Genomic DNA, 25,789 nt, shown 5'->3' with positions numbered 1-25,789 from the left:
TCTGCTATATCAGTGCCAGACATCCACTCAATACAGCTTCTTATAGACCTTCTGTATGGGCCTCAATAATTCCTTTTCCTTTTTGACTTTCCACTCTTGTCAGGTGTTATTGCAGGTTGATAAAGAATAGGGATATGAGATTAATATGAATGTAATGCATCAATATTTACAGTTTTTATCAAGTCATATCATGGCTTTAAAATACACAATGCTCCTTGAAAACATGATATTGTATAGTGTTAGCATTGATATGAACAATTGTTTCTTACAAAATGACATTTCTGGGGATGTTATTCCAAGGCAGTAGCAGAAATTTTGTTTCATTAATGTAATTTACATGTATGCATTTAGAAGATGACTTTGTGTGTGTGTTCCTTGTGAATTGAACCCATGATAATAAGAATTCTGGTTTTAATCCACATGTTGGCAGCAATTCATCCACATGATGGCACATGTTGTCGCTAAATAATAACTGATTTAAATTCGAGGCAGTAGAAACTGACAGTGACCACACAGCATCACTATTCATTTATTTACTCATATGACTGACTACTCTGAGGTGACTTACTGTACACTTAGTAAAAGTGCAGCCGTTTTTAAGCATTGTGCCAGCTCAATCACTATCAGTTATGTTACACAAAAACACACACAACTTTTAGTGCTTCAGTTTCAGAGCAAGGTTTATTTATTGCATCCATGACTCAGACCTATATCTTTTCATGCCTTTGGAATGATTTTATTTTAGCTTAGAGAAACAGAACACCTAAGGACCTAAAGGGAAGAAAATGGAACCAACACATAACTCATTCAGCAGCTTTCCCATGACACCAAATTTGGCAACTGATTTAATCTTATCTGTCATTTTTATTTGCTCACTCTCTAAACACAGTCCAGATTTCTTTATGTATAGTAAAAAAAACATTGTGTATATTTTCCAAAAGTCGTCATTGTTTTTCAAGCTCTTAAAATGATGGGTTATTTTCAACCCATGGCTGGTCAAAAAGGGACAAACCCAACTGTTGGGTTAAATGAACCCATTAGAAAACTCCCCTATTTGACCCAACCATTGTTTGAAACAATGTATGTATACAAACTGACTACATTAGTGTTATACCTGAACTAATTTTACTATAGTAAAGTGCGTACATATATGATGTTTGCTTTTTATAAAATCGGAATTTGAAAACTTAAAATGAATAGTCTATTAAAGAAATAGTTCAACCCGAAATAAACATTCTGTCATTATTTACTCACCTTCTTGTAATTTTAAACCTGTATGACTTTCTTTCTTGCGCAGAACATGGAAGAAGATGTTTTAACGAATGTTGTTAACTTGCCCCCATTCACTTGCATTGTTTTTTTGTCCATACAGTGAGTGATGTAACAAACATTCTTCAAAATATCTTCTTTTATGTTCTGCGGAAGAAAGAAAGTCAAAAAGGTTTGAAAAGACAAGAGGGAGAGTAAATTATTACAGAATTTTCATACTACTTTAAAAAGCTGTTAGAGGGCTAATAGAGGTAGTGAGTTTCCTAGCTATGCATAAGTGAATCTCTTTAAAAGAATGCACTCCTGCGTGCTCTGGAGCAAGTCAAATAAAAATAGCATTACGCCGAAAAAGGGACCGCATGGCCAAACGTTCTAGTCCCATTATAGTCAAATGAGCCAAAACTTTTATACTAAACTGCAGGAACAGCATTATTTTCTTCATTCATGTATGGGAGACATTCAGTAATTCCCAATCTGGTTAGACAGAAGGAGCTAACACTACATGAGGGCTGTTGTGTCCCTGTGGTATTTTTGGGGAATGAAAATGACATGTTGGTTTTGCTCTTCCAAAGACCTCTTATTTAAATCAAACTTTTGTTATGAATTTGGAAACGCTCATTTGATAAAGTATATGCTGTCAGAATATAATCTTTAGAGCCGGATATATATTACAAGATGTTTTTCACTGAAAATGCATGCTGTACACATTGTATTACGTGTTTGCTGGCATAATTGTGTTTACTTTACCTTGCAGGTGAACCATGGCCATGTTCTTGCTCATTCTGAGTATGTGCTTCCGGGTCTCCTCAGCCACAGTGCCTTTTAATGATTATGTTTACACTGGTGTGTATTTGTATAAAATGAATTCATATTACATTTGTTAGTATTATTTTATTTTTAAAATACACATTTTTTACAAACGTAGGTTTTGCATTCAGTCTGTGCATTCCTAAAATCAATGTCCTTCTACTTCTCATTTTTGTGTGTTCTTACAGAGCCCGAAAGCACATTGAGTGTCAGCATACCCTATGAGAGTCCTCTCCAGCCCCTGATGGGTGACACATTAATTCTCCCCTGCTTCTTCCTGGACAACACGGTCAACGACCCCGGTGCCCCCACCATTGCCCCCTTGTCTCACCGGATCAAATGGAGTCTGGTCACCAAAGACGAGACCAAAACCATTTTAGTGGCATCTGAGGGAATCGTAAATGTGGCCAAGCAGTATATTGACAGAGTCACCTTAGTGGGATACCCAACGACACCCACAGATGCAAGCATTAAAATCACAGAACTCCATTCCAATGACTCAGGAGTGTACCGCTGTGAGGTCGTGCATGGCATAGAGGACAGTTACGATATCGTACATGTTCAAGTTCAAGGTACTGATAAACATGTATGCATTCGAGCTAAATGTTTGTAATATTTAAGGATATTTTGTGTCAAGTGAAATTGATTTCATTGTATTTATTTTTTGCAGGCATTGTTTTTCACTATCGAGCAATCACCACAAGATACACACTGACCTTTGAGAAGGCCAAAGCAGCCTGTGTTCAAAACAGTGCTGTGATCGCCACCCCAGAGCAACTTCATGTGGCTTATCTTGAGGGCTTTCATCAGTGCGATGCAGGATGGCTTGCAGACCAGACAGTCAGGTCAGTTATCCTACTTTATGTTTGCAGTTACTGTATATATTCAATTCATATACTGTATGTTCTGGGCTGTTTCTTTCTAAATAAAAAGGACGCACAGTAACACAATTTTGTTTTTTGAAACAAAGGTATCCTATTCACAATCCTCGTGAGGCTTGCTATGGGGACAAATATGAATTTCCAGGAGTGAGGACATACGGAGTAAGAGATGTGAATGAGACTTATGACGTGTACTGCTTTGCTCAGACAAAGACAGGTGCGTTAAGGTTACATTTTTGAGATCCATTCTTAAAAAAGCGTTCAGTTTATTATCTTCAAAATGGTGGGACACTACAAAAGGTTTCATTATGTCTTACAGGAAGAGTTTTCCATGCTACTTCCCCTAACAAATTCACTTTTGAGGAGGCTGAAGCTGCATGTAAAAGTCGGGATGCCAGGTTAGCTACCACTGGACAGCTTTACCTGGCCTGGAAGGACGGGATGGATGTTTGTAATGCTGGCTGGTTGGCGGACAGAAGTGTTCGCTACCCCATTAACATCGCCCGACCGCAGTGTGGTGGAGGCCTGCTGGGAGTGCGCACTGTTTATCTGTTTCCCAATCAGACCGGCTATCCCTTACCAGAAACTGCCTACGATGCTTTTTGCTATTCTGGTACAAAAATATATTTTTGTTAATGTCTATCATAATTGATATGGTATCCACACACTTATAAAAGTTTCATTTGGGTTTTTATATACTGACGAGTGTGTACATTTTGTCTTTTGATTTAGAAAAAGATGAAGAAGGTTCAGGCTTTCCTGACATATTAACGGAGACAGAAAGTGATCCCCAGGTCTTTTTTACCCCCACCTACACTAAAAGTGAACTACAGGGAGAGGTTATAACACATAAACCCTCAGTGACCACCAGTGTCAACCCATCATACTCTATCATAGATGATACCCTGCTTTTGCCACCAACCAGCTCCACTGATCTTGGGTCAGAGCTTTCAAATTTTGAAGCTGTCATGTCTGATACGGGTAAAGTATGTTTTGTAATCACATTTGCAAGCTTTCGGAAAAATATGATGAAATTAACTTGTAATGTGTTGCAAATATACCATCTGTTTCAATGTAAGAATCTTGTTTTGTGATTTTAGATACTTGGAAATTGTAGGTCATTCAGTTGAACATTGAAAGTAGTTTTTATGAAGTAAATTGAGAATCTTGTGAAATACAGTAATGTTCTGAAAGCTCCTTTAAATGTACCAGTTAGAGTTTTTTTATTTACTAACTTGTCATATAAGTCTGTGAGAAAAGTCATTTTTATTTCATGCAATAGGGGTTGTCTTTCATTACCGTGCGAGCTCCAGTCGCTATGCTTATAACTTTGTGGAAGCTCAACTTGCGTGTCAAAGCATTGGTGCGGTCATCGCCAGCCCCCAGCAGCTACAGGGCGCCTATGAGGGTGGTTTCCATCAGTGTGATGCTGGCTGGCTTTTGGATCAGACTGTCAGGTATTTTTTAATTACATTGTTTGTAGCTCATATTTAGTCACTATTCAATTCTTTGGAATTCTTTATCCCTACAGGCAAATGATAAAAAAGCAAATTATTTGTTGCCGGGCTGGTGGCAGATATATCTAGTGAAATGTATCTCAGACTGTTGACAAGCTAAACCTACATTTAAAACAATATGTAAATTATGGTTATGCAGATATCCCATTGTGTTCCCACGCGAGCAATGTTCTGGTGATTTGGAGCATCTTCCCGGTGTGAGATCCTATGGACTACGTCCTGCAGATGAACAATATGATGTGTATTGCTATATGGACAAACCAAGAGGTAAGATGTTTACAGTACAGTACTAGTGAAACAAAACAAAAATGAGAAAAATAAGCCCTGTTTTTCTCTCAGTTGAGTTTGTAAAGTCAATACTCACACTTGCGTGTTCTTGCAGGGGATCTTTTCCATGCAAGTTCATTTGATGGATTTACTTACAATGAAGCTGTTGCCTACTGCGAGGGTCAGAACGCATCCCTGGCCTCCACAGGAGACCTGTATGCTGCCTGGAAGCAGGGTTTTGATATGTGCCGTAAAGGCTGGCTTCTTGACCGCAGTGTACGTTATGCCATCAATAAACCCCAGCAGCTGTGTGGCGGAGGAAAGCCAGGAGTTCACACAGTTTACATGTTTCCCAACCAAAAAGGCTTTCCTGACCTGAACACCAAATTCGATGCTTATTGCCTTAAGGGTAAATATAGCGTTTGTAGTCAAATCATGCATGCAATGACTGCTTTTACATATTCATGCACAATACAGTTGATTAGAACAAACTATATGTGTATTATATCCTTGTCATTTCTTCTGTGTATAGTGGATTTGGAAGTGTCTCTGAATGAAAGTAAGGCAGTAACAGTGACAGAAGAGACATTGAACATTGAGTCTTTCCCTGATCTTCTCAGTCCTGGTAATATAATGTATATATCGTAAAACAATGTCCCGTTTTAAAGGGACACCCAAAATAAAACAATCTGTCGTTATTTACTCACCCCCGAGTCTTTGTTCTCTTAAACACAGAGACTGGCAGAGAGGGCACCATCAACTGTATGCTTTCCTACATTCTTCAGAATACCTTAATTTGTGTTCAACAGAACAAAGAAATTGATAAAGCAATTTTTCCTACTATTGTAGTCAATGGTGGCAAAGAACTGTTTGGTTACTGACATTCTTCCAAATATCTTCCTCTGTGTTCATCAGATCAAAGAAGTTTACACAAACAACTTGAGTAAATAAAGACAGAATTTTCATTTTTGGGTGAACTGTCCCAACACTTTGAGACTGATCTATTGCTCCTGCAAGTTTACAAGCTCAAAATGTCTGTTTAAGTTATATTAATAAATTCATTACAGTCCTTGTGTTTTTGTTTTTTTAAACAGTGGATCTTGATTTTTTTTTGAATGAAAGTGAGCCAAACAAAACAGTGACAGAGGAGATAGTGAACGTGGAGTCTCTCCCTGATCTTCTCAGTCCTGGTAATATAATGCATCTCATAATACAATATATGTCCTATTTGAAACTGATGTATTTTCTCCTTTTCCAAATTCAGAATGTGTTTAAGTGTTCATACAGTCTGTGTTTTTTTTGTATAGGGGATCTAGATTTGTTTCTGAATGAAAGTGAGCCAAACAAAACAGTGACAGAGGAGACAGTGAATGTGGAATCTTTTCCTGGTCTTCTCAGTCCTGGTAATATAATGTATCTCATAATACAATATATGTCCTGTTTGAAACTGATGTATTTTCTGCTTTTTCAAATTCAGAATGTGTTTAAGTGTTCATACAGTTTGTGTTTTTTTGTATAGTGGATCTAGATTTGTTCCTGAATGAAAGTGAGCCAAACAAAACAGTGACAGAGGAGACAGTGAATGTGGAATCTTTTCCTGATCTTCTCAGACCTGGTAATATAAAATATTTAAAGATACACTGAACCCATTTTTGTGACTGGTGTGTCTAGGAACTAACATGCTCCAAATCGTTCGTTGAACTGACCATACTTACAGGGGTTGGACAATGAAACTGAAAGACTGGCAAATGTAGTGTTGGGAGTTTCATGGCTATATTTGTGAAGCCTGGTGGCCAATCTTTATTTATTTCACATGCCACCAGTAAGAGCAGAGTTTAAAGGTTAAAATAGCAAAGCAATAGCACAGCTATACATAAAATATTGCAAAGCACAGCAGAAATGTCAGAAATCAAAAGAGGACAAATTGTTGTTGCGCGTCTCACTGGTGCATTTGTGACTAGGACAGCAAGTCTTTGTGGTGTATTGAACGCCACGGTATTCAGGGTAATATCAGCATCCCAGCATGAAGGATAACCACATCCAACAGGAGTAACTGTCAACACACAACGAAGCTGTCTAATGGCTGGAATAGACTTATTTTAAATAAGATATCTTACACTTTTTGAAAGTTTCAGATAGAAACACACTAACTGATCAAATCTGTAGACTGGCACAGACTTTCTGCAACAAGTCCATACTGAAAATCTGGGCAAAATCTGAGCAAAAGCCTTCTAGTGTATTTGAGCCTTAAAAAGAATGTCCGGGTGCTAACCCGGATTGTATCCAAACGATGTTGTGGAAAATGTATCTTGTAGTTTCAAAAAATTGCTCAAACAAAGAAGGTCCAGGTGTCAAAGAGTAAACTTTATTTGTTCGAATCAAACAAAGTGAGATCTTCCCAAAGCATCTGAAAATACAGTGTTCTTCAGCCCATAGTTATAGTAAAACTGGTGCAGGGGGCTCGTCTGTTACACCAATCAGGTAAATTCCCAAAAAATGCTATATAAGTATTTTTATGTAAATAATCATTAAACAGGTATACTGATTGTAACATTTAGTCATTAAATCATCTTAGTCATTTGCTCACAATCATCTTGAATTAAATGTGGTTAAATGTGGTTTCTCATATCTAATAACTAATACTTCTATGTGATAAAGTTCGTTATAAGGGAAGGAAGGAGGCGGGAACCGGCGAACATTCAAACACTAAAACTTTTATTTAAATAAACACGGAAGTAACCGGCAGCCACCTCACGGTAGACTGCCGGCCATAAAAAATACACAAACTAAACATATGTCCGGGCCCGGTCCTCTCTCGTCAACAGTCCTGCCTATCGTCCTTTTAAGCTCCCAATCTCCTCCGTGATAAGATGCGGGACCGGTGCGCGCACAGCTGCTTGCACTGATCACTCACGCCACCGGCCCCGCGTCACGGCTCTCGTCCCGCCTTCCTCACCACATTCTATTATTCATTAAATGTGGTTTCTGATTATATCACTAATAACTAATACTTCTATTATTCCTTCTATTATTCCTATGAATACTTCTTAATGCTGTATGACTGATAAAAAGTGTGATAGTAAAAATGCAATGTGAAACGTGAAATGCATGCATAAATGTAGATAAAAAGGAAATACTCAAAAGGAAATACTCAATAACGACATAAAACCACAGTTGCCCATCTTACTTCAGAATTAAATGTGCACTTCAACTCTCCTGTTTCTACCAAAACGGTTAGTCTGGAGCTCCACAGGGTAAACATTCAGTACATGGCAGGGCTGCTATAGCCAAACCTTTTGTCTTGTGTGCCAATGCCTAATGTCGGTTTCAAGGGTGCCAGCAGTGTAAATCTTGGACTGATGACAATGTGAAACATGTATTGTTCTCTGATGACTTCACCTTTACTGTCTTTCCCACATACGGGAGAGTTACAGTGTGGAGAGGCCCCAAAGAAGCTTACTACCCAGACTAATGCACTGTAAGAGTGAATAATAGGGGTGGATCAGTGATGTTTTGGACTGCTATATCATGGCATTACCTAGTTCCAATACATGTGTAAATGGGCATAAAAGTGAAGTTTAACATCTCCCATGGCCTGCACAGTGACCAGATCTGAATATTATTGAGCCACGTTGTGGTGTTTTTTAAAGGAGCGAGTCAGGAAACGTTTTCCACCATCAGCATCACATAGTGACCTAGCCACTGTCCTGCAAGAGAAATTGCTCAAGATCCCTTTAGCAACTGTTCAGGACTGCATCGGGCGCCAAAGCAGACCCTATACCATACTAATACATTATTGTGCTTTCAGTTTCATTGTCCAACCCCTGTATGTGTTCATTTTATTTGCCATTTGATGTACTGTATTTTTATTTTTTATCAGTAGGTACCCCCATCACCCCCATCTCTGGATCTGGCTCATCTGAGACCAGTGGGGAAGTCGATCTGTCTGGGAGTGGAAGTGGGGATCAGCCGAGTGGGTCATCTGGTTACAGCGGGGACTTGTCTGGATCTGGAATCAGTGGGGATGCTTCTGGGTCAGGTCTTAGCGGTGATGACTCAAGTATCCTGGTGACCTTCTCAGGAAGCGGAGCAGTTTTGTCTGGAGATGGATCAGCTTCAGGGAGACCACAGGAGGCTGGAGTAGGAGATCTCCTCACCTTTCCATTTGATCAGATCTCAGGGCTTTTTGGTGTGGACTTTACTGGATCCGGATCTGGCAGTGGGTCAGGCTATAGCTCCGAAGGAAGTGGATCTACCTCAGACTTTTCTGGCAGCTTAGGAGAGATCAGTGGGAGTGGGGAACATTCCGGTACTTCCTCAGGATCAGGTTCCAGCGGGGAGTTCTCAGGATTCATTTCTTTCTCATCTGGAATGTTTCCCTCTGGAGGATCCAGTGGCATTTCATTAGTTGATGAATCTGTCATCATGCTGGATAGACAGTGGACTCAAGTGTCTACTTCTCCATCCTTACAAGAACAGGAGGTCAGCGGAAGCCATGTAGATGTCAGTGGATCAGGAACTACCTCAGGGTCTGGGACGAGTGGGGATTTCTCTGGTATGAGTGGTGATCACAGCGGCTCTGGGAGTGCTTCAGTGTTTTCTGGTGTGACGTATCTAGGATCGGGATTCACTGATCTCACAGAGCAATCTCATAACCAGGAAGCTTCTGGGGTTTTGATATTCGGATCTGGTGAGGGCAGTGGATTTACATCTGGCGTCTATGCCATTGAATCAGGAGAAAGATCGGGGGAATCCGCTAGCGGTGATACCACCTTTTTCATCAACAGTGTGGTGACTGAACTGTCCAACAAGCCTATCCACGCCATGGAGCTGGGAAGTGGGGACGTGGAGTATAGTGGGACTGTCAGCCTGTTATCAGGCAGTGGAGATGACCAAACTGTCTTTGCTAGTGGACAAGAAGATAAGCCGATCCCAACCACTGAACACACATTAAATATGAGCTCCAGTGAGGCTCCACCAGTAGAACAATCTCTTCAAGGGCCATCAGGCCTGTACAGTGATGCTGCCGGACCAGCAGTGCTGTATTCAGAACCGACAGGGATCATCAGTAATCCTGATACCACTTCTGCAACTTTACCTACTACAACAGAGCCTGCCATTCCTCAACAGACTCCTACTGTCATTGAAGAACCTCCTGTGAATGGTGAGGGTCCTGTTGAATAAGCTTGTTTATTTTAATGAGTTGTTTTCATTTAAAAAGTAAAGTGTTTTTTCAGCGACGATATTAACAATGTACTATTATATCTATTTTCAAATATATATCGTCTGATTTAATATATTGAGAGTTAGTATATAAGAAAATATATTTTGTCAAACAGAACAAATTTCTGTTTCAGGAAATGGAAAATCACACAAAAAGTTGACAAGCTCTTTTTAAACTTTTAAATCGGTTAAATGCAGAAACATGAAGGAAAATATAATAATCGCAAAATACAGAGCTACAAAGTTTCAACTCGACAGCAAAAATGTGTACCTTTATAAGATTTGTTTTGGAACATTTTATAAAATGTTTAATATATCTGTTAAGCTGCCGCGGATGCATTATTGCAATGCATCATAGACAACTCTTGATGAGAATACTGTTCCAAAAAGCAGCATAATAAGCTTACTTCATTAAGTTTTTTATTCATGTTTGAGTTTTTCCACCATATCAAAACAGCTTACTAGATCTAAAACTAAAACCTGCTCTCTTTCGTATTTAGTAATAGTCTAATGTGGTTTTATGTCTTGCTCTGTTCCTTTTTAAAAGCCATAATTGCTTCTGTTAACCCATGTGATCCACACCCTTGTGGAGCTGCTGAATTATGCTCAGTGAAGGATGGGGTGGCCGTCTGTCAATGCTCACTGGGACAACATGGAGAAGAATGTCAGTTTGGTGAGTCAGACTGATTTCATAAAGTTCACGACTTTAATACGATCACAATGAAATAAATATGATAATATTTACAAGTGACATATATCTGACCATATATGACTTTGCCCTAACAACCTGAAAATAATTCCACAAACTGTTGTTGCTTTCTAGGCTTTTTGTGTTGAACTGACTCAACCAAACGTCTCCGACTGTCCTACTGTTTGCATTTATATGTGAATAACTCCTGTTTGCTTGTGCCCGATTCATACTCTCACAGTCCATTTAACAGGTTGTTTAGCATGTATGTGTGTGGTTACTGTAATGTTCCATTTACAGAGCCCTTGTGTCCAAGTGTCTTTTCAGTGACTGTTCACCCGTGTTGTTTTTGTTCAGCTGTGCCTTTGCTGCAGTCTGGTTTAATCAGCACGCCTGCTAACACCTGGTACATGCTCATTCTTTTCATCCCTCTTCATATGAATCTGAACTCAAATTCTGCTTCATTGTTTCTGGGACTGTAAGAGTGCTGAACTGGATCATTGCTTTCTTTCGCAGTGATATGAGAAGTATGAAAAAGTCGTCACTCTTACAGTAACATAAAAGTGACCCTGTCTGTGAAATCCAGACTAACGTCTCATAATCGAGTTATGAGATTGAGGCCATCAAAATTGTCACAGCCATAAAAATGAAAATAGGTAATGTGTGTTTATTGCTATAAATGATCAAATTTGATGATACAGTTCAAGATACGGTACTCCAATACAATATGATAAATACTGAAATGTATTATTTTTACACTACATTTTATTATTTCGCACGATTTAACACAGACACGTCCTTACTTAGTCAATATGTTTTTACAGAACTATGTAGGATGTTTATTATGTAGTATGATTTTATGTAGAAAACAGAGAAAGGACAAAAATGATGCATTTATTTTGTCTGGGTTTTCACAGACTGGGCCATATGTATCCCAAACCTGTCCTTTAATTTACCCTAGACATGTCTAAAACACCATCTCCATTCCTTAAATCACTAAACCGATTGAAACTTCTCATCTTACATCCATTTTTTAGTAAGGTACAATTATTCACAAGATATAGAAGCAGCACCAGTTCTGATTCATTGATGCTCTCTGCTAAGCTAGGCCTACCTCAGGCATCTTCATAGTCAGTCTTAACTGCTAAACCTTTATTTGCAGAGGTTGATGTTTGCCATTCAAACCCTTGCGCCAATGGAGCCACCTGTGTGGAGGTGGAGGACACTTTCAAATGCTTGTGTCTGCCCAGCTACGAAGGAGACCGCTGTGAGATTGGTAGGAGGCCCGCTTTAGCTAATTCTACTAACGGCCTTTCAAAAACAACCTTAAAGGTGACACAAAACTCCAGATGATGTTGTGGTGGGAGGAACATCTCTGGGCGGTGTCTTGAGGCATATGTGGGCTATGTTTATTGCCGTGTCTGGTTGAGATGTGAGTGGTTTATTTTGTGTTTGAAAGAGAATTTTGAACTTCTGCGTCATTCAGGTGTGGTAAAGACACATTTGCAGGTTCTGTAAACACCTATAGGGAAAATATAACCTTGCCGTGTCAGAAATAAGGTAAAACAAAACAGTCCAGTTCATAATTTCCATATGACCAGAGTCCATAAATATCTCAGAAGCAGGTATGGTAATTATTCATGTTTGCTTTTGGCGTTCATTGGTCAGTATATTTGAATACATGGGGTTTGGAAATCACTTTATCTGACTTCACTTTTAATTTAAAAACCATTTGCTGCTTGCTTAAACACCAATGACAGATAAAGTGACTTTTTTATGTTATCCATCATGTATTTATTTTTTATTGCATTACAGCAAGTATTAATGTTGCTTTTAAGTTGTGATTCAGGTTTTGTCAATTAGTGAAAGTTTAGGTCTAGGACGCTAAAAGCTTTGATAAAATGTGCCACTTGATGTTGCTTCAGATGTTCACACCTGTGAAGAGGGCTGGATTAAGTTTCAGGGCAACTGTTACCTGCACTTTCCCGAGAGAGAGATCTGGCTGGACGCAGAACAGCGCTGTCGCGACCTAAACGCTCACCTAGCTAGCATAAATACTCCAGAAGAACAAGCCTTCATTAATTGTGAGTGACGTTAATGTGCGTGCGTGTGTATGCAATGAATCACTTGTTTATGGAATTACGAATAATCTCTCACTTTCTGTAACAGCGTATGCACAAGACTATCAATGGATCGGATTGAATGATAAAACTATCGAAAATGACTTCCGTTGGTCAGATGGTACCCCACTGGTGAGCCTTCCTCATTCTCATGCTTAGATACTGTGATTCTAATATTAACACTGGTTTGAAATGCTTTTCTTCTTTTTAGCAATATGAGAACTGGAGGCCTAACCAGCCTGACAATTATTTTAACTCTGGGGAAGACTGTGTTGTGATGATCTGGCATGAAAATGGCCAATGGAATGACGTGCCTTGCAACTACCATCTACCCTTCACGTGTAAAACAGGTCCAGGTAATGAACTGAAAATAAATCGAAGACTACTAACATTGATGATATTCAGTTTATTCTAATTAAATACTTCCGTTTACAGTAACATGTGGCCAACCTCCAAAAGTGGAGAATGCCAGGATGTTTGGAAACAAGAAGGATCGTTATCAGGTGAATTCCATCATTAGGTACCAATGCAATGAAAGTTTTAGACAGCGCCACCCGCCTGTGATCCGATGTATGGCGGATGGACAGTGGGAGAACCCTCAAGTGGAATGCAAAGCCAGTAAGTTATAGAGACACTGAAAAAACTGATCTATAGAATAAATGTTATGTTTAGTGATTTACAATTAGTTTGAATTTAAAGACAAACCAACAACTTTAAAATATAGGCCTACATATAGAGAATCTGTAAATAAAGTTTGATCATATGCTTACCCATTTATGTAAGATGAGACCATGTGCTTTGTGATTTTGTATTAAGAATGTGTTACCATACATTATTACAGTAGCAACTTTTTCTTTTGTGTTTTTATAGAAATCAACATCAGACTGCAAAATAAATCTACTGTTCATCACTCGCATAAAGTTAGCACAACATTGGAGAAAGATCTCTAAGGAGAAGAACTAGAGTTTCGTTTTTAAAAACAGTGCAAGTTTTATATTTATTTTCCCAGCCCCTGATTTATAATGTATACGTTTTTTATTTAAAAGTATAACTTTTAAGATAACTGTCCATCTTGTTTATATTTCGGCCTTAAAAAGTAAATCACCATATACAAATGATTTGCCCTAGATAAGGTCATGCACTTCATCACTCCAGTAAAAGATCAGGGACCAAAACATCACAGACCACCGACATTCCTAAAGATTTCTGCAAATGTTTACCGAAGGTTTTTTCCATTTGAAAATGGCGAAAAGACACTGAGCTAAAAGCTTGGTTCGCCTGTACCTTTTACTATTTTGTCAGACAGAGATACTGTCCTTTTTCCTCTTAATGTGCTAGTTAACAAATTTTGAAGCACATTATAAATTATAGGTGAGATGATGAAATTTAAGTTTTATTTTCATCTATACATTTAGAAGAAAATTGTGAACCTAGAGAGATTTATAGCCATAAAGGACGTTTACAATTTGTTTTATTTATTTCTACCTAACCAGGCAGATTACGAAAACTTGCACAAGCATGTCATTCATTTGTTGTCTGTGTTAGAGAGCATAATGTGAATTGGTCTATTTATTGATTTCTCAACACATAAAACAAAACACATCCATCTTTTGACTGGAGATGTCCATCTTATTTTGGGGATCCCATGTTTGGTCACAAAAGCCATAAATATACTGTAAACAGCATCAGATCTTGGTGGCCAAATCCAGTCAGATTATGAATGTAAACCCAATCGTGGAAATGTACTTGTGTGTTAGATATTATCTGTGTTGCCAAGGCTGTGCAGGGCATAGTACTATATGGGGACCAAACTGATCAGCTACAAGCTATTGTTTTGTAATACATTTTGTTTGTAGTTCAGAACTGTTGATGACAAATGCCTTGAATATTTCACATTTTGCCTGTTCTGAAGGGACTGCTTTACTTTGTCAGAAAAATAATAAGAGGCTGTGCCTCTTTCATCCGAATGGCAGGGACCTCTCTTTTATGCACCATAGCTTTCATTTTCAACGCAGCAGAAACGATGAATGCAGCATAAACTGCAGACGAAAATGCACAAACGTTTCCTGAAAATAACCTACTCACAGATACACTGTGGCACAAAACCATCTAATCTCTCATTCACAAGGTGGCCTCTGTTTCTAAGGTCATATTGTGAGGAAAAGGACAAAGTCAACAGTAAACCCACGAGGAGATATTTGAGGCAAGACTGTCTTGGTCTTCGAAATAAGGGAAAACAAGTTGTCAATAATGTCTTCTGCTGATCTTATATGTTTAAATAACTGTATTACAGTATATGAACAAATAAACAAGCCATCATCTTTGAAACAGGATTCCTTTGTTTCGGGCAGTAGTCTGTCAAACAGACAATATTTTCAAGAGCACTTCAGGGTGTTTTTACACAAGAGCTGTTATTCACATTATACAGGTAATGGAAAGAAAAATGTTTTTACAATCAGTCCTGAGTAAATAGGAATCGTTTGCAAAATTGCAGGTGATAATGTTTGTTTAATTAGGTGGAGTGGAAGGAATGAACTGCCTTGTGACTGAATGGACCCTTTTAGGCCACTTTTGATGGTCTCTAACCTGTTTCTCCCTGTTGCCTAGAGAGCCTTGATGTAAAGCTTTGAAGCGCCATCTTCTGGTCACTTTCTGTGAATAGAATCGTATGAAAGGAGAAGAAGTATTGGAACTTCAAATTTATTAATGACATTGGTAAAGGCATTACTTTAACAAATCGCAAACAATTATTTGCACCATTGTAATTTGATTTAAAACAAAGTTTGTGCAGGTTAATTAATAAAATGTCTTCTCTGTAAATGATATTTTATTGTAAATAAAGACACTGTATAATGTTACATCAATGGTAAGTGGTTATGATGCAAACAGTTTTAGTTAGGCTAAATTAGTCTCCGTTCCTCCAGGCTTATGCATTATTTGACATTTATAAGTCGTGTTTTCATGAAACCGTCAACTTCTTGATATAAATATCGAAATTATTACCAATATAAATCTAACTGAAATTTTTAAATGATGTAGTCCTACCACAATTTTAACAATGTACCGAAGCTTAGAAAATTGACATTGTCGTTTATATACATTTCGAAGTACATGTCATCCAAATACATTGCAATACAAATTGATGTATAATAGAAAAACTTCAGCACCATTCTACAACTAGAAACGCAGTGTTCAGGTAAAAGCAGTGTGCGGCAGGTTGTCTAATCGTCACAGCCCAGCAACTCCATACGTAGAGTTATCCTCTCATGCCACTCCCACGGCAAAAAGCGTATGAATCGGGCAAAGAAGGGAGGTTCGAACAAGTTCTTTTTCTGTGTGTTGTTGTCAATATTGCCTTGAAAAATCTGTGGAAAATAAGTTATTTGTCAATGATATATGATGTATAATGAAAGTAACAATGTAAATTTCAAAGTTGCTATGACTGTGACCTGATCTCTTCCTGTTGTTTGATCCTGCACAATATTCCATGACTGTCCATCATCACTGTATGCAATCTTAAAAGCTGACACAAACTGCACAATTCCAAAGTCTTTCGCTCCCTGAGTGATGATGCCAGTGATTCTTTTGGGTTTCTCCAAATCCAGCTATAAAAGAAGTAAAAATATAACAAAGTTATTTTGTTTAGATAGTTATGTGGGATGATATGATGGTGTTAAAACAACTGAATATGTTTATATATATATATTATTTATATATATATATACAATTAAACATTAAAACCTATAAACAGATTTTAAGCAATACAACAGAAAACACATGAGATGGCATGTCTAGTTCATTCAGGAAAGTCTCACCTGGAGCCACTCTGAGCGGTTGTTGGTAGCTGCCGCCCAGGCATTAGTCTTGCCTTGCTTGTCCAGACGAGCGTAATGAGGGTGCCAGGTAAATGCATCAATACCCCAGGTGCGGTAGGCACTAGATGCTGAAAGCTGCACGTCAGAGATGAGACGTGACTTCATGCCCAGCAGATCAGAGCAACTAGATGTGCTGGAGTGCACTGTCATGATGAAGTCAATGAAAAATAATGAACAAAGATAGCATAACACTCTTAGAAGGGCAATTTCTTGTCAGTGTCATTAAGAAAATTATTTGTCATTTTTAGCAAACAAAATGTGTTTCTCAAAGTATTGATTCATAGAACGGCAATCACCATTTAGCTCACAGCCCACAAGTTCCATTCGTAGAGTACAAGCTTTTCGACACACCAGAGGAATGATGTGAATATACTGGGCCACTATTGGAGGGTCAAACATGTTTGTCTTGGTTCCGTCATTATCTGTATTACCCACAAACACCTGAAAAAACAGAATCAGAAGGATGTCCCTGAGTAATGGTCACAAAATAACTTTGCAATGATGAATTTTGGCATTATGGTTGTACTAGTTTCTTACCTTGTCTTTTCTCTGGCCATCAGCTCTGTGAACCATGTAGGTTTTGCCATCGAAACTGGACGCTACTTTAAAAGCTTTGATAAACTCAGCAGCCCCCATGCGACTTGCTCCTTGAGTAATGATCCCAGTGAGGCGCATCTTCTTTTGCATATCGATCTGGAAATAAAACCTTTTCAATTACCCATGTGTGCAACAAAATGAATTATTTAGTCATGTATGATATATTTAGTGAAAGTCTATGTTAAACAAACCATTCACCCAAACATGACAATTCACATTTACTCACCCTCAAGTTGTGCCAAATCTGTATTACTCACTTGAGGGTGAGAGTATATTTTGGGTGAACTGTCCCTTTAAAAAAATACATTCAACCTGAATCCAGGGGCTCTTGTCTTGAGGTGCAGAGCTCCAAGCATTGACAATCCCTCTGTTGTTGAGGCGAGCGAGCTCGGGTCCCCAGCGTTGTAGTCCTAAAATTCCAGAGTGCACAGAAGAAGCAGAGATCTGGGACTCAACAATTCCCCCTTCCTCCATCCCCAATAGAGATGTACAACCTGCACCATAAAAGAGCAGTAAATGGTCTGAATACTGTTTAATAAGATATAAAATCTCACAGTCTACTTTATACTTTGGCTTATTGTCACCTGATTTATAACTGTACAAGGAATATTTCATCCAGCACACAAACAGAAAGAGAATCAAAGCTCATGGATTTGCTACAAGCCACCCTTGCAATATTCCACATTAACTGTGACACTAAAACATACATCCTTAATGTTATTCGCCTCTACAAATAAATACGGACACACATACACATAAAAATGACTCACGTTGCTGGCATTGCTTCCCGACGTAAGGGGAAGGGCACTGGCAGTTGTAGTCTCCATCCAAATCACGACATACGCCTCCATTCTTACATGGCTGGTTTGCACAGTCGTTCACATCTATGTAAGAGCACCAAAAATAACACACATTCCTATATGACTGCATAGTGCAAAACCCAACAGGCACAGAAATTACATCTTGATACTTTCTGCGCTGGTTGAACATTGTAACTAATCACAGGCACGATAGTGTTTTGATGTATTTTTCTGGCAAATAAGGCATTTTTAGCTAAATTACATTTCCCAACGCTCATCTAATAATCTTACTGCAGTTTTAGTAAAGATCCACTAGGGGGAAAACCGTAAGGCTGTGACATTAATCACTGACACTGTTGATCACATACTGTGTCTATGCCAAGCACTCATACACCATGTATACAAGATATTAAGAAACCTACAGTATACAACAGCAGGAAGTATGTCACAGCATACAAACAGTATACAATGTAAGAAGTATATGACAACCACTAGATACTGTATATTACAAATGAACATCTGATCTAGGAAATTATTTATATGCTGCTAGAAAAAAAACATATTTTCCACACGTTGTAAGGTGTATTCATGACACGAAAAGACTACAAGACAAAGACTATATTCATGTCAGAAGTTGTTTAGCTTCTGAACTGTTAAGAGGACTGAGAAAGATGGAAAACTTAACTGTGCTTAAAGCCTGGATAAACACATGCATGACCGTAAACACAGCAGTCCAGACAATGTTCAAATAAAATAGGCCAAACTCATTACTAAGGAAAGGTTAGTCATAACTTATTTGTTGCGAGATATTATAGAATAACACGACTTATAACCCCAAAAGTTATGTATTATCCTTATCTGGATGCAAGAACCCCCAAAAAACAATAATTTATATGACAAAGCAACATGAGTTGGACACAATACAGTCTGTATTTACTGGGTCAAATAATTTAACCAAACAAAACTACTAATGAAACAAAAAGTGATCTGCAGTGCCCCAACCTCTTTTTAGTAGCAACACTACAACTTCTATTTGTAGAAATCCATATTTTGGGCATTTATGTATGAATTAGTAATCACAGATAAAAACAAAAAAAGAATGTAATATAAAACACACAATGTCATATTAAACGGACAGATTTTTGGCAAATGTCAGGAATATGAACCAAGGGATGTAACACTATACTCTGAATGGTTCAGATGTCGTTAAAATGTTATGTAAACACCATGTACCAAAGGTTTAAAATCCTTCAGGCAAACAACTTGTCAGAACTGGAAAATGTTAACAAAGCCTATTTAAAACTCACTATGGTTATTGGTCTCACTAACCACTACTGACTGCCCAACATCCTGGGTGTGTCTGTTATTTACACCAGTGCCATTGTACATACATTTATAAACCTGAGCCCACTAAAATAAAGTGGATGCATGCAGTAATGAAAATGTAGCTTTCGTATTGTGGACTTGCAGCTACAAGAATATTCGTCATTTAGGAGAAAAGTTTTAACATGAATAAACCTCTAACTGAGTCACAGAGGGACTATATAGCCATTTTGTGTATTTCTTTTCATTTTAAGAAAGTCAATTTTCCGAATTGAGGACTAAATTCCTGCCAAACCAAAAAGAGATAAAGTGGATGTGTATAGTGTTTTTTTATGAAATATGGTGACAGATTTCAAGAACACAAAAAGCTATGCATATGTTTAAAAGAAAAGCATTTGTTTCAAGTTCCAAATAAAAAGGAAAGTTTCAGCTTTCTAGTAATATAATTATTATGTGTTTATATTTTATACGTCAACTGTTGCTAAATTATATAAAATATGTGGGCTTTGGTTTTAACTTTAGTGAGTACATTTAAAATGTGTTTCTGTGTCAAAATAAAAATGGCGAAGCAGGTCACAGATTTTCAAAGTAGGTGGGTTGCGTCATCAAATCCCTGAATTTTTAGTCTGTCTAAGCGCTTTCTAAAAACTTACTGATTCGGCAGTGTGTCCCCTTGAATCCCTGTTGGCATTTACACACATACTCATTAAAAACATCTCCTCTTCTAGAGTTAGTGATCACCTCACACGTCCCATCATTTTTACACGGGTTTGGGTTACACGGACCTGAAGCAAAAAATAGGTTTAAAAGATCTGATGTGAATCTCACAGTAAGTTTAGGACATTCGATATTTGTGAATATGATCTGAAATAAACAGTAAACATATTTTCCTGACCGCTCTCTGTGGCATTGCAAGCATCTCCGGTAAATCCCTCAGCACATATGCAAAGGAAGGGATCTTGTCCGATGCCAGTCACACACGTTCCTCCATTTTGACACAGGTTAACCTTGCAGTAATCTCCTGTGGAGGCACACATAAGCAGGAGCGAATAGAATTACAAAGCTTAGAGTGGAATTAGCTCTTATTTTATAATTCGGCAATGGGCTGACTGGTCCTGCATATTAAGCTTTGAGAGGTAAACAGAGCAACCGAGAAGGAATTCTTTTCAAGCTTCTGAACAGGATCAAGAGAGTATAAAAGATAAGTGACGTGAGAAGCATAACCAATGCAGAGTTTGGACCTTCAAGTGCAGAACTTCCCTACAAATAAGTGAACGTTATCAAGAGAAGAATAACTTTGATTGTGTCATGTAACACAACAAAACAAGCAATCTTAAGCAATCGTAATGAAACAACAAGCAGTAATCTCATAAAATGCGGCTCATGTTCTGCTTGAAAAGCATCGGCATTCATTGGCATTCTGCGGGTTTGCATTAATAGGGCTTGAACAAACAATGAGAACATGGTACACTCTTCGGCACAAGTTACACAACATGTCTTCTAAGAAGCTGGGAGATTTGTGCCATGTTTACCCACTGAGCTCATTATGCTGTAGGTTCTTGGTCACACAACAAAAGTCTATACATAATTGTTTCCAATATGATAAATACGTCTATATAAACATGAAAATTGATGTTTACCAGCTGGTAATTGGCAAAGTAAACATGAGACGTATTCTTCCATCTAAAATGGAAATAAGGACGTGAAATCTAAATATAGGAAATGTTCATTACAAACTTCTCACACTGCATTGTAGGGAGGTTTTGTCATGCCTTTTATTTACTAAACTGCTCACTGACTACACACTTTGACATGTTATATCATGGCAAACGAAAAAACAATAACCATGGTAAAATATGTCTATGTAGTAAGTTATCTCAAATGATTATCTGATGCGCTTGATTAGTAAAAAAGGATTGAATTGCACTTCAAATGTAAAGATTATTACTCACCATTTACAGCACAAATACAGGCAACGACTAAACTGACAAAGGCGATTTTACAGAAACGAGCGAGACTCCGAGGCTTCATATTGGTACTCTAGTATTTGTTTCTCTCGGACTGTCCTGACCGCTAGGTCTCCTCCTGACGTCATCCTCAAACGTGGAAACCAGCACATGAACCAGCGGCGCGCGCACTGTTCGCGCGTGCACTGTGTGCCGCTCTTTGTGAATTTCTGCCTGGCAGGCGATGTGTCTGCTAAACGGAAATTGCCACACCAAGGGGCAACTATATCACGCCGGTTTCATCGATTTCTGGAAGTTGGGTTAGCAACCTATTTATAAACGTATATGCACAGTGCCACACTATTTTGTACAAACTTTCTCGATCGCATTAGAATCATGCATTTAGTTTATCAAATAATAACAGTAATCAGTAACACTAAACCCGCCTATCCATGTTTTAATGCAAAACTTGTTAAGAAATTTGTATAGGAAGCAGAGCATCCACTCTTGAATTGACTTCCGGAATAGTCACGCTTAAACACGTGATGTTTTATGTGTCTTTCGATTGGCTAGTTTTCGAGCGCCTTGTGCTTTCCGACATTTCACAAAAATACTATTTTGTCGTTTGTGTACCTAGGATTCAAATCTAACCTGTGAGAGTATTACAAATCTCAATGCGTTTTATACTAATACTAAATTGAAACAACCCACTGGGTGCTCAGTGGCAAGACTGTCCCATATGGTTGCGTTTTAGACGAGAAAAGTGGGCGGGCTATCATCGTCCAGTCGTGTTCTGTGATGCTAGTAACTAAAAATATCTGTGATCAAGGCGTCGTTGTCTCGCAGCCGGATTCGTCGTATTGTTTAATTGAATGAACGTCCGGTGGAAATACATGTATATAATATAATCAACATTATAAATCTGTCCTGGAGAAGTGATCTGTACTGTAGACGGTAAGTGACGCGTAATGGCAGTTTGACGTGACGTAAAGAAATCCGGCCGGCATCGACTTAAATAACAGAGCATCTGTTTAGCCCTCGCTACATGTGCGTAAAAAGACACCTGTATATAACCAATGTAGAACCAACGAATGAATGTGATGTAAATGTGTACTCTGGAGGGATCGTTTCAAATATCTTGCTTTTGTTTTACCTGGCTAGTAAAACATGACTTGTGTTGATGACATAACGCTACCTCTTGTCTATAGGGAAGTAGCGGCCATCATCAGACCCACAGCCAGTGTTATTGTGCGTTTAGTCGTAAATAATAGTAAAAAAAATGTTCCTCCGCTGTGGCTTGAAATTGAATATGAGATACAGGATATAGCACAGTTTCTTGCTTTTGGGGGGAACCTTTATAATAGGTTATGCAGTAATCATTTTAGCTCACGAGTTATTTCACAAGATTTCTGCTATAACGTTATATGTGTGGTTTTATCAGTCATGTATTCTTGACCTTATGAATAATGTTGTTCTACAGAGTTGTTTGTGCTGACTCAGGATGGCAGAAGCTCATCAGGCTGTGGCCTTTCAGTTTACTGTGACCCCTGATGGCATTGACCTTCAGCTCTGTCATGAAGCCCTTCGGCAGGTCTATCTGTCCGGTCTTCACTCCTGGAAGAAGAGATTCGTCCAGTTCAAGGTACATGGGTCACGTCCATTGTAAGACAAAATGTTTATCCAGTATGATTATTACATTTTAAAACATGTTTTAATAAGATGTGATTTTAACATTTTCACAGAATGGGGTTTTGAATGGGGTGTACCCAGGAAGCGCACCAGGGTTCATGCTTGTGATGGCAGGATACATGGGAAGAGCACATCATTTAAAAGTGGACCCTTCCCTAGGCCTGCTTTTTAAACTTGGCAAACATGTTCCAATCAGGTACTATGTCATGTAATTGCATGAATGTTAATAAGCCCATCTTAGTAAACGTCAACATATAATAACATTTCCTTTGAATACATTTGTAGTTATAAACTGTATGAAAGTTAATATGTAATTATTCGATTTTGTTTTCAATCTGGCTCTTCTTTTTGCAGTAGGTACATGTCTCCACAAACGCAGATGGTAGTTGGGGGTGTCATGGTGGGCACGGGTGTGTGGGTTGCCATCATTTTTACCATGAGGAGTGTCCTGAAAGGCCTGTTGTCGTGGCACGGCTGGATGAATGCCCCCCGTGGCAAAATGACCTGGAAAATACAATTTTGGGTGGTGTGTATGACATTAAGGGTTAATACAGGAAATACCGGTTGTGATAACTGTATTCTACTATAGTTTGTGTTATCACATCACTTTAGGGTCACTCTCATATACAAAAGTTCAAAATGTTTAGTGGTCCACACACTGTAATGTATTTAAACAGTTAGGATTCAAGAAAGTACTGATTGTGTAAAAAACATTTTACCATTTATGCTGTGCATGTTGCTGTTATGGGCTCTGTTGTTTGTTCATAACCACATGGCTCTCTGTACCTACAGATGCTAGTAAAGATTTTTTCCGGCATGCAAACACCAATGCTGTACAGCTTCCAGACTTCACTCCCTCACTTACCTGTGCCCTCTGTGAAGGAGACAATGAAAAGAGTAAGTTATTTTATCACTTAATAGCCAGAATAAAACTAGTCTTCAGGTAAAAGTTTTTGTTTAATTATATATTTGCCAGTGTCAGATTGGTAAGGCAGAAATATCTAGGGTTCATTTAGATTTTTCAATGTTATGTTTGGTCACTTGTTTTCAGAGTTAACTTGCTTAGGTGAGTATCTACTTACAGAGGTAGGTTGCACAGCGTGAAAACAATGAGTTGACTTACTAAAACATGCACGCTGTTCAGAATGATACTGGAAAAACCGAACTAGCCTCGTTTAGATTTAAAACCAACAAAGCCTCAGTTGCTGGGCTTCATAACCAACATAGTGCTTGGATTTTTAGTAAACACTAATTACCCTAATAACACTCGGAAGATTTTTTATAAAAAGTGTTACATTTAGCTGTGATGTCTTGTTTTCCATCTTTTGGACCTGTAGTATCTAGAGTCAGTCCGGCCATTGCTGAATGATGAGGAATATGCAAGAATGGAAGGTCTTGCACTAGACTTTCAGAAGAACCTTGGACCAAAACTTCAGTGGTACCTCAAACTGAAGTCTTGGTGGGCCACCAACTATGTAAGTGTAACACATTTCTCAATGTATCAAGCACAATAATGAACATCTACAATCGTAGATCTTGAAAATGTTGGGCGTCACATTTATCATTTTGTGTGTTTCAGGTCAGTGATTGGTGGGAAGAATACATCTACTTGAGAGGCCGTGGGCCAATTATGGTTAACAGCAATTACTACGCAATGGTAAATGATTTCTATCTGCATATACCCTAACTTGCATCACTTTGTATAGTACCTAAATATGTTGACGTTTTCTGTATGTCAATAGTAATAAATTGTAGAATGCAAAGTTTTGATGTGTTTGATTTTGGTAGATTTGGCTTGTCCATGATATTAGCAATCCATGCACTCCAATAGAACCAAAACCCCTTTTTCTTCTCTGAACAGGACTTTTTGTATGTCTTTCCCACACATCTTCAAGCAGCAAGAGCTGGAAACTCTATTCATGCCATCATGCTTTACAGGAGGAAGTTGGACCGGGCCCAAGTTAAGCCGGTTAGACAAGCTTCTGTTTTTTATACTTCACATCATAACAAATATGGTCCAGACATACTAATTCATTCCTTAATTAATTCACGATTAAAAAAGGAAAGTAGTTCTACCATTAGATGACCGTAACATCATTGAGTAATAACAACAGTTTTAGGTATTCTAACCTACCACATAATGTTGAGTGCGGTAACTGACCTCAGGCCTGTCAGGATGGAGCTTGATCTCTTTATTTGACGTTTTAAATGTTTCTATGTTTCATGCCTCCCGATGATATGGTCAAAAATGGTGCAGCTTTTTGCACTAGCGAACAGCGTTCCTCTCTGTTCTGCACAGTGGGAGTGGTTATTTAATACATGTCGCGTCCCAGGCCAGGAGAGGGGTAAGAATAGACAGTCTGCACACAATAGATCAACTTTTGCCTCCGGCCATGTTTCATCAGTTGATTTTCATTAACTTTATTATGGGCACGTTATCTGTTCATTGTGAGTTCCTTTAGCAAGTTCTGCTCCTCATTTAAGCTCTGAACCTAGCCAAACACAGAAGATCAAGGTTTGTATTAGTTGTTTGAATAGGGATTGTGCTTTTCCTGTAGGACAGTGAGGACGAAAACCCCTGCATTAACACGCTAGGACTTAGTAATGACAAGCTGGTGACACAGGGCTAACGCTAAAATGTTCGTCGTTCATTCCATTCCCTTCAGTTTTTGATTTATTTCCTCATTTTCTTCTGACACTGTTGCTCTTGTTGTGTCCGCACAGCAGGACATTTGTGGCACCTTTCTCATCCTGTAGGGTTTGTTTACCACCATTATGTCCCCCATC

The 25,789-nt window shown here is 38.5% G+C and overlaps 3 protein-coding genes across 5 annotated transcripts in view; 2 read left to right on the top strand and 1 right to left on the bottom strand.

Moving 5' to 3' along the window:
• Positions 1-2,030: 2,030 nt before the first annotated feature.
• acana (aggrecan a) lies at positions 2,031-15,629 on the top strand (the record flags this gene model as incomplete). Its single annotated transcript, XM_079463850.1, has 18 exons — positions 2,031-2,055; positions 2,265-2,648; positions 2,747-2,921; positions 3,047-3,174; positions 3,277-3,570; positions 3,690-3,943; positions 4,218-4,414; positions 4,614-4,741; positions 4,857-5,150; positions 6,261-6,356; positions 8,625-9,905; positions 10,512-10,637; positions 11,815-11,928; positions 12,578-12,736; positions 12,822-12,904; positions 12,984-13,128; positions 13,208-13,390; positions 13,643-15,629. The coding sequence occupies 18 exons, from the start codon at positions 2,031-2,033 to the stop codon at positions 13,720-13,722; spliced, it is 4,146 nt and encodes a 1,381-aa protein (XP_079319976.1). The 3' UTR covers positions 13,723-15,629.
• mfge8a (milk fat globule EGF and factor V/VIII domain containing a) lies at positions 15,023-21,840 on the bottom strand. The gene is made up of 10 exons (XM_079454193.1): positions 21,320-21,840; positions 20,263-20,388; positions 20,021-20,152; positions 18,015-18,128; positions 17,557-17,738; positions 17,185-17,340; positions 16,944-17,088; positions 16,588-16,790; positions 16,222-16,377; positions 15,023-16,137 (listed from the first exon to the last, which is right to left on the bottom strand). Exons 1-10 carry the CDS (start codon positions 21,396-21,398, stop codon positions 15,994-15,996), a joined length of 1,437 nt encoding a protein of 478 aa, XP_079310319.1. The 5' UTR covers positions 21,399-21,840; the 3' UTR covers positions 15,023-15,993.
• The window catches only part of cpt1aa (carnitine palmitoyltransferase 1Aa (liver)), a 12,299-nt gene continuing 7,934 nt past the window's right edge, over positions 21,425-25,789 (top strand). Inside the window, exons 1-8 of one of the 3 annotated variants that reach the window (XM_079454166.1) lie at positions 21,425-21,633; positions 22,794-22,955; positions 23,056-23,198; positions 23,357-23,528; positions 23,795-23,899; positions 24,340-24,477; positions 24,582-24,659; positions 24,864-24,971. In XM_079454166.1, coding sequence (XP_079310292.1) covers positions 22,815-22,955; positions 23,056-23,198; positions 23,357-23,528; positions 23,795-23,899; positions 24,340-24,477; positions 24,582-24,659; positions 24,864-24,971 — 885 coding nt within the window. In that variant the 5' untranslated portion in view covers positions 21,425-21,633; positions 22,794-22,814. Of the gene's footprint in view, positions 21,634-21,822; positions 22,361-22,793; positions 22,956-23,055; positions 23,199-23,356; positions 23,529-23,794; positions 23,900-24,339; positions 24,478-24,581; positions 24,660-24,863; positions 24,972-25,789 lie in introns of those variants that run through there. The other 2 variants (XM_079454165.1, XM_079454167.1) reach the window with 2 other exon arrangements.

This window comes from Barbatula barbatula, assembly GCF_947034865.1.
Source record: "Barbatula barbatula genome assembly, chromosome: 1".
Lineage (NCBI taxonomy): Eukaryota > Metazoa > Chordata > Actinopteri > Cypriniformes > Nemacheilidae > Barbatula > Barbatula barbatula.
Note: the sequence above shows the minus strand (reverse complement) of the source record. Positions and strands in the feature narration are given on the sequence as shown.

Excerpts from the sequence above, each read along its gene's own strand:
- mfge8a (XM_079454193.1), bottom strand. The coding sequence starts at position 21,398 with ATGAAGCCTCGGAGTCTCGCTCGTTTCTGTAAAATCGCCTTTGTCAGT. Across the intron at positions 20,153-20,262 it reads TTGCAATGCCACAGAGAGCG|GTCCGTGTAACCCAAACCCG; the intron begins GTCAGGAAAATA and ends TTTTTGCTTCAG. Across the intron at positions 16,138-16,221 it reads AAACAACAGGAAGAGATCAG|ATTTTTCAAGGCAATATTGA; the intron begins GTCACAGTCATA and ends TATTTTCCACAG.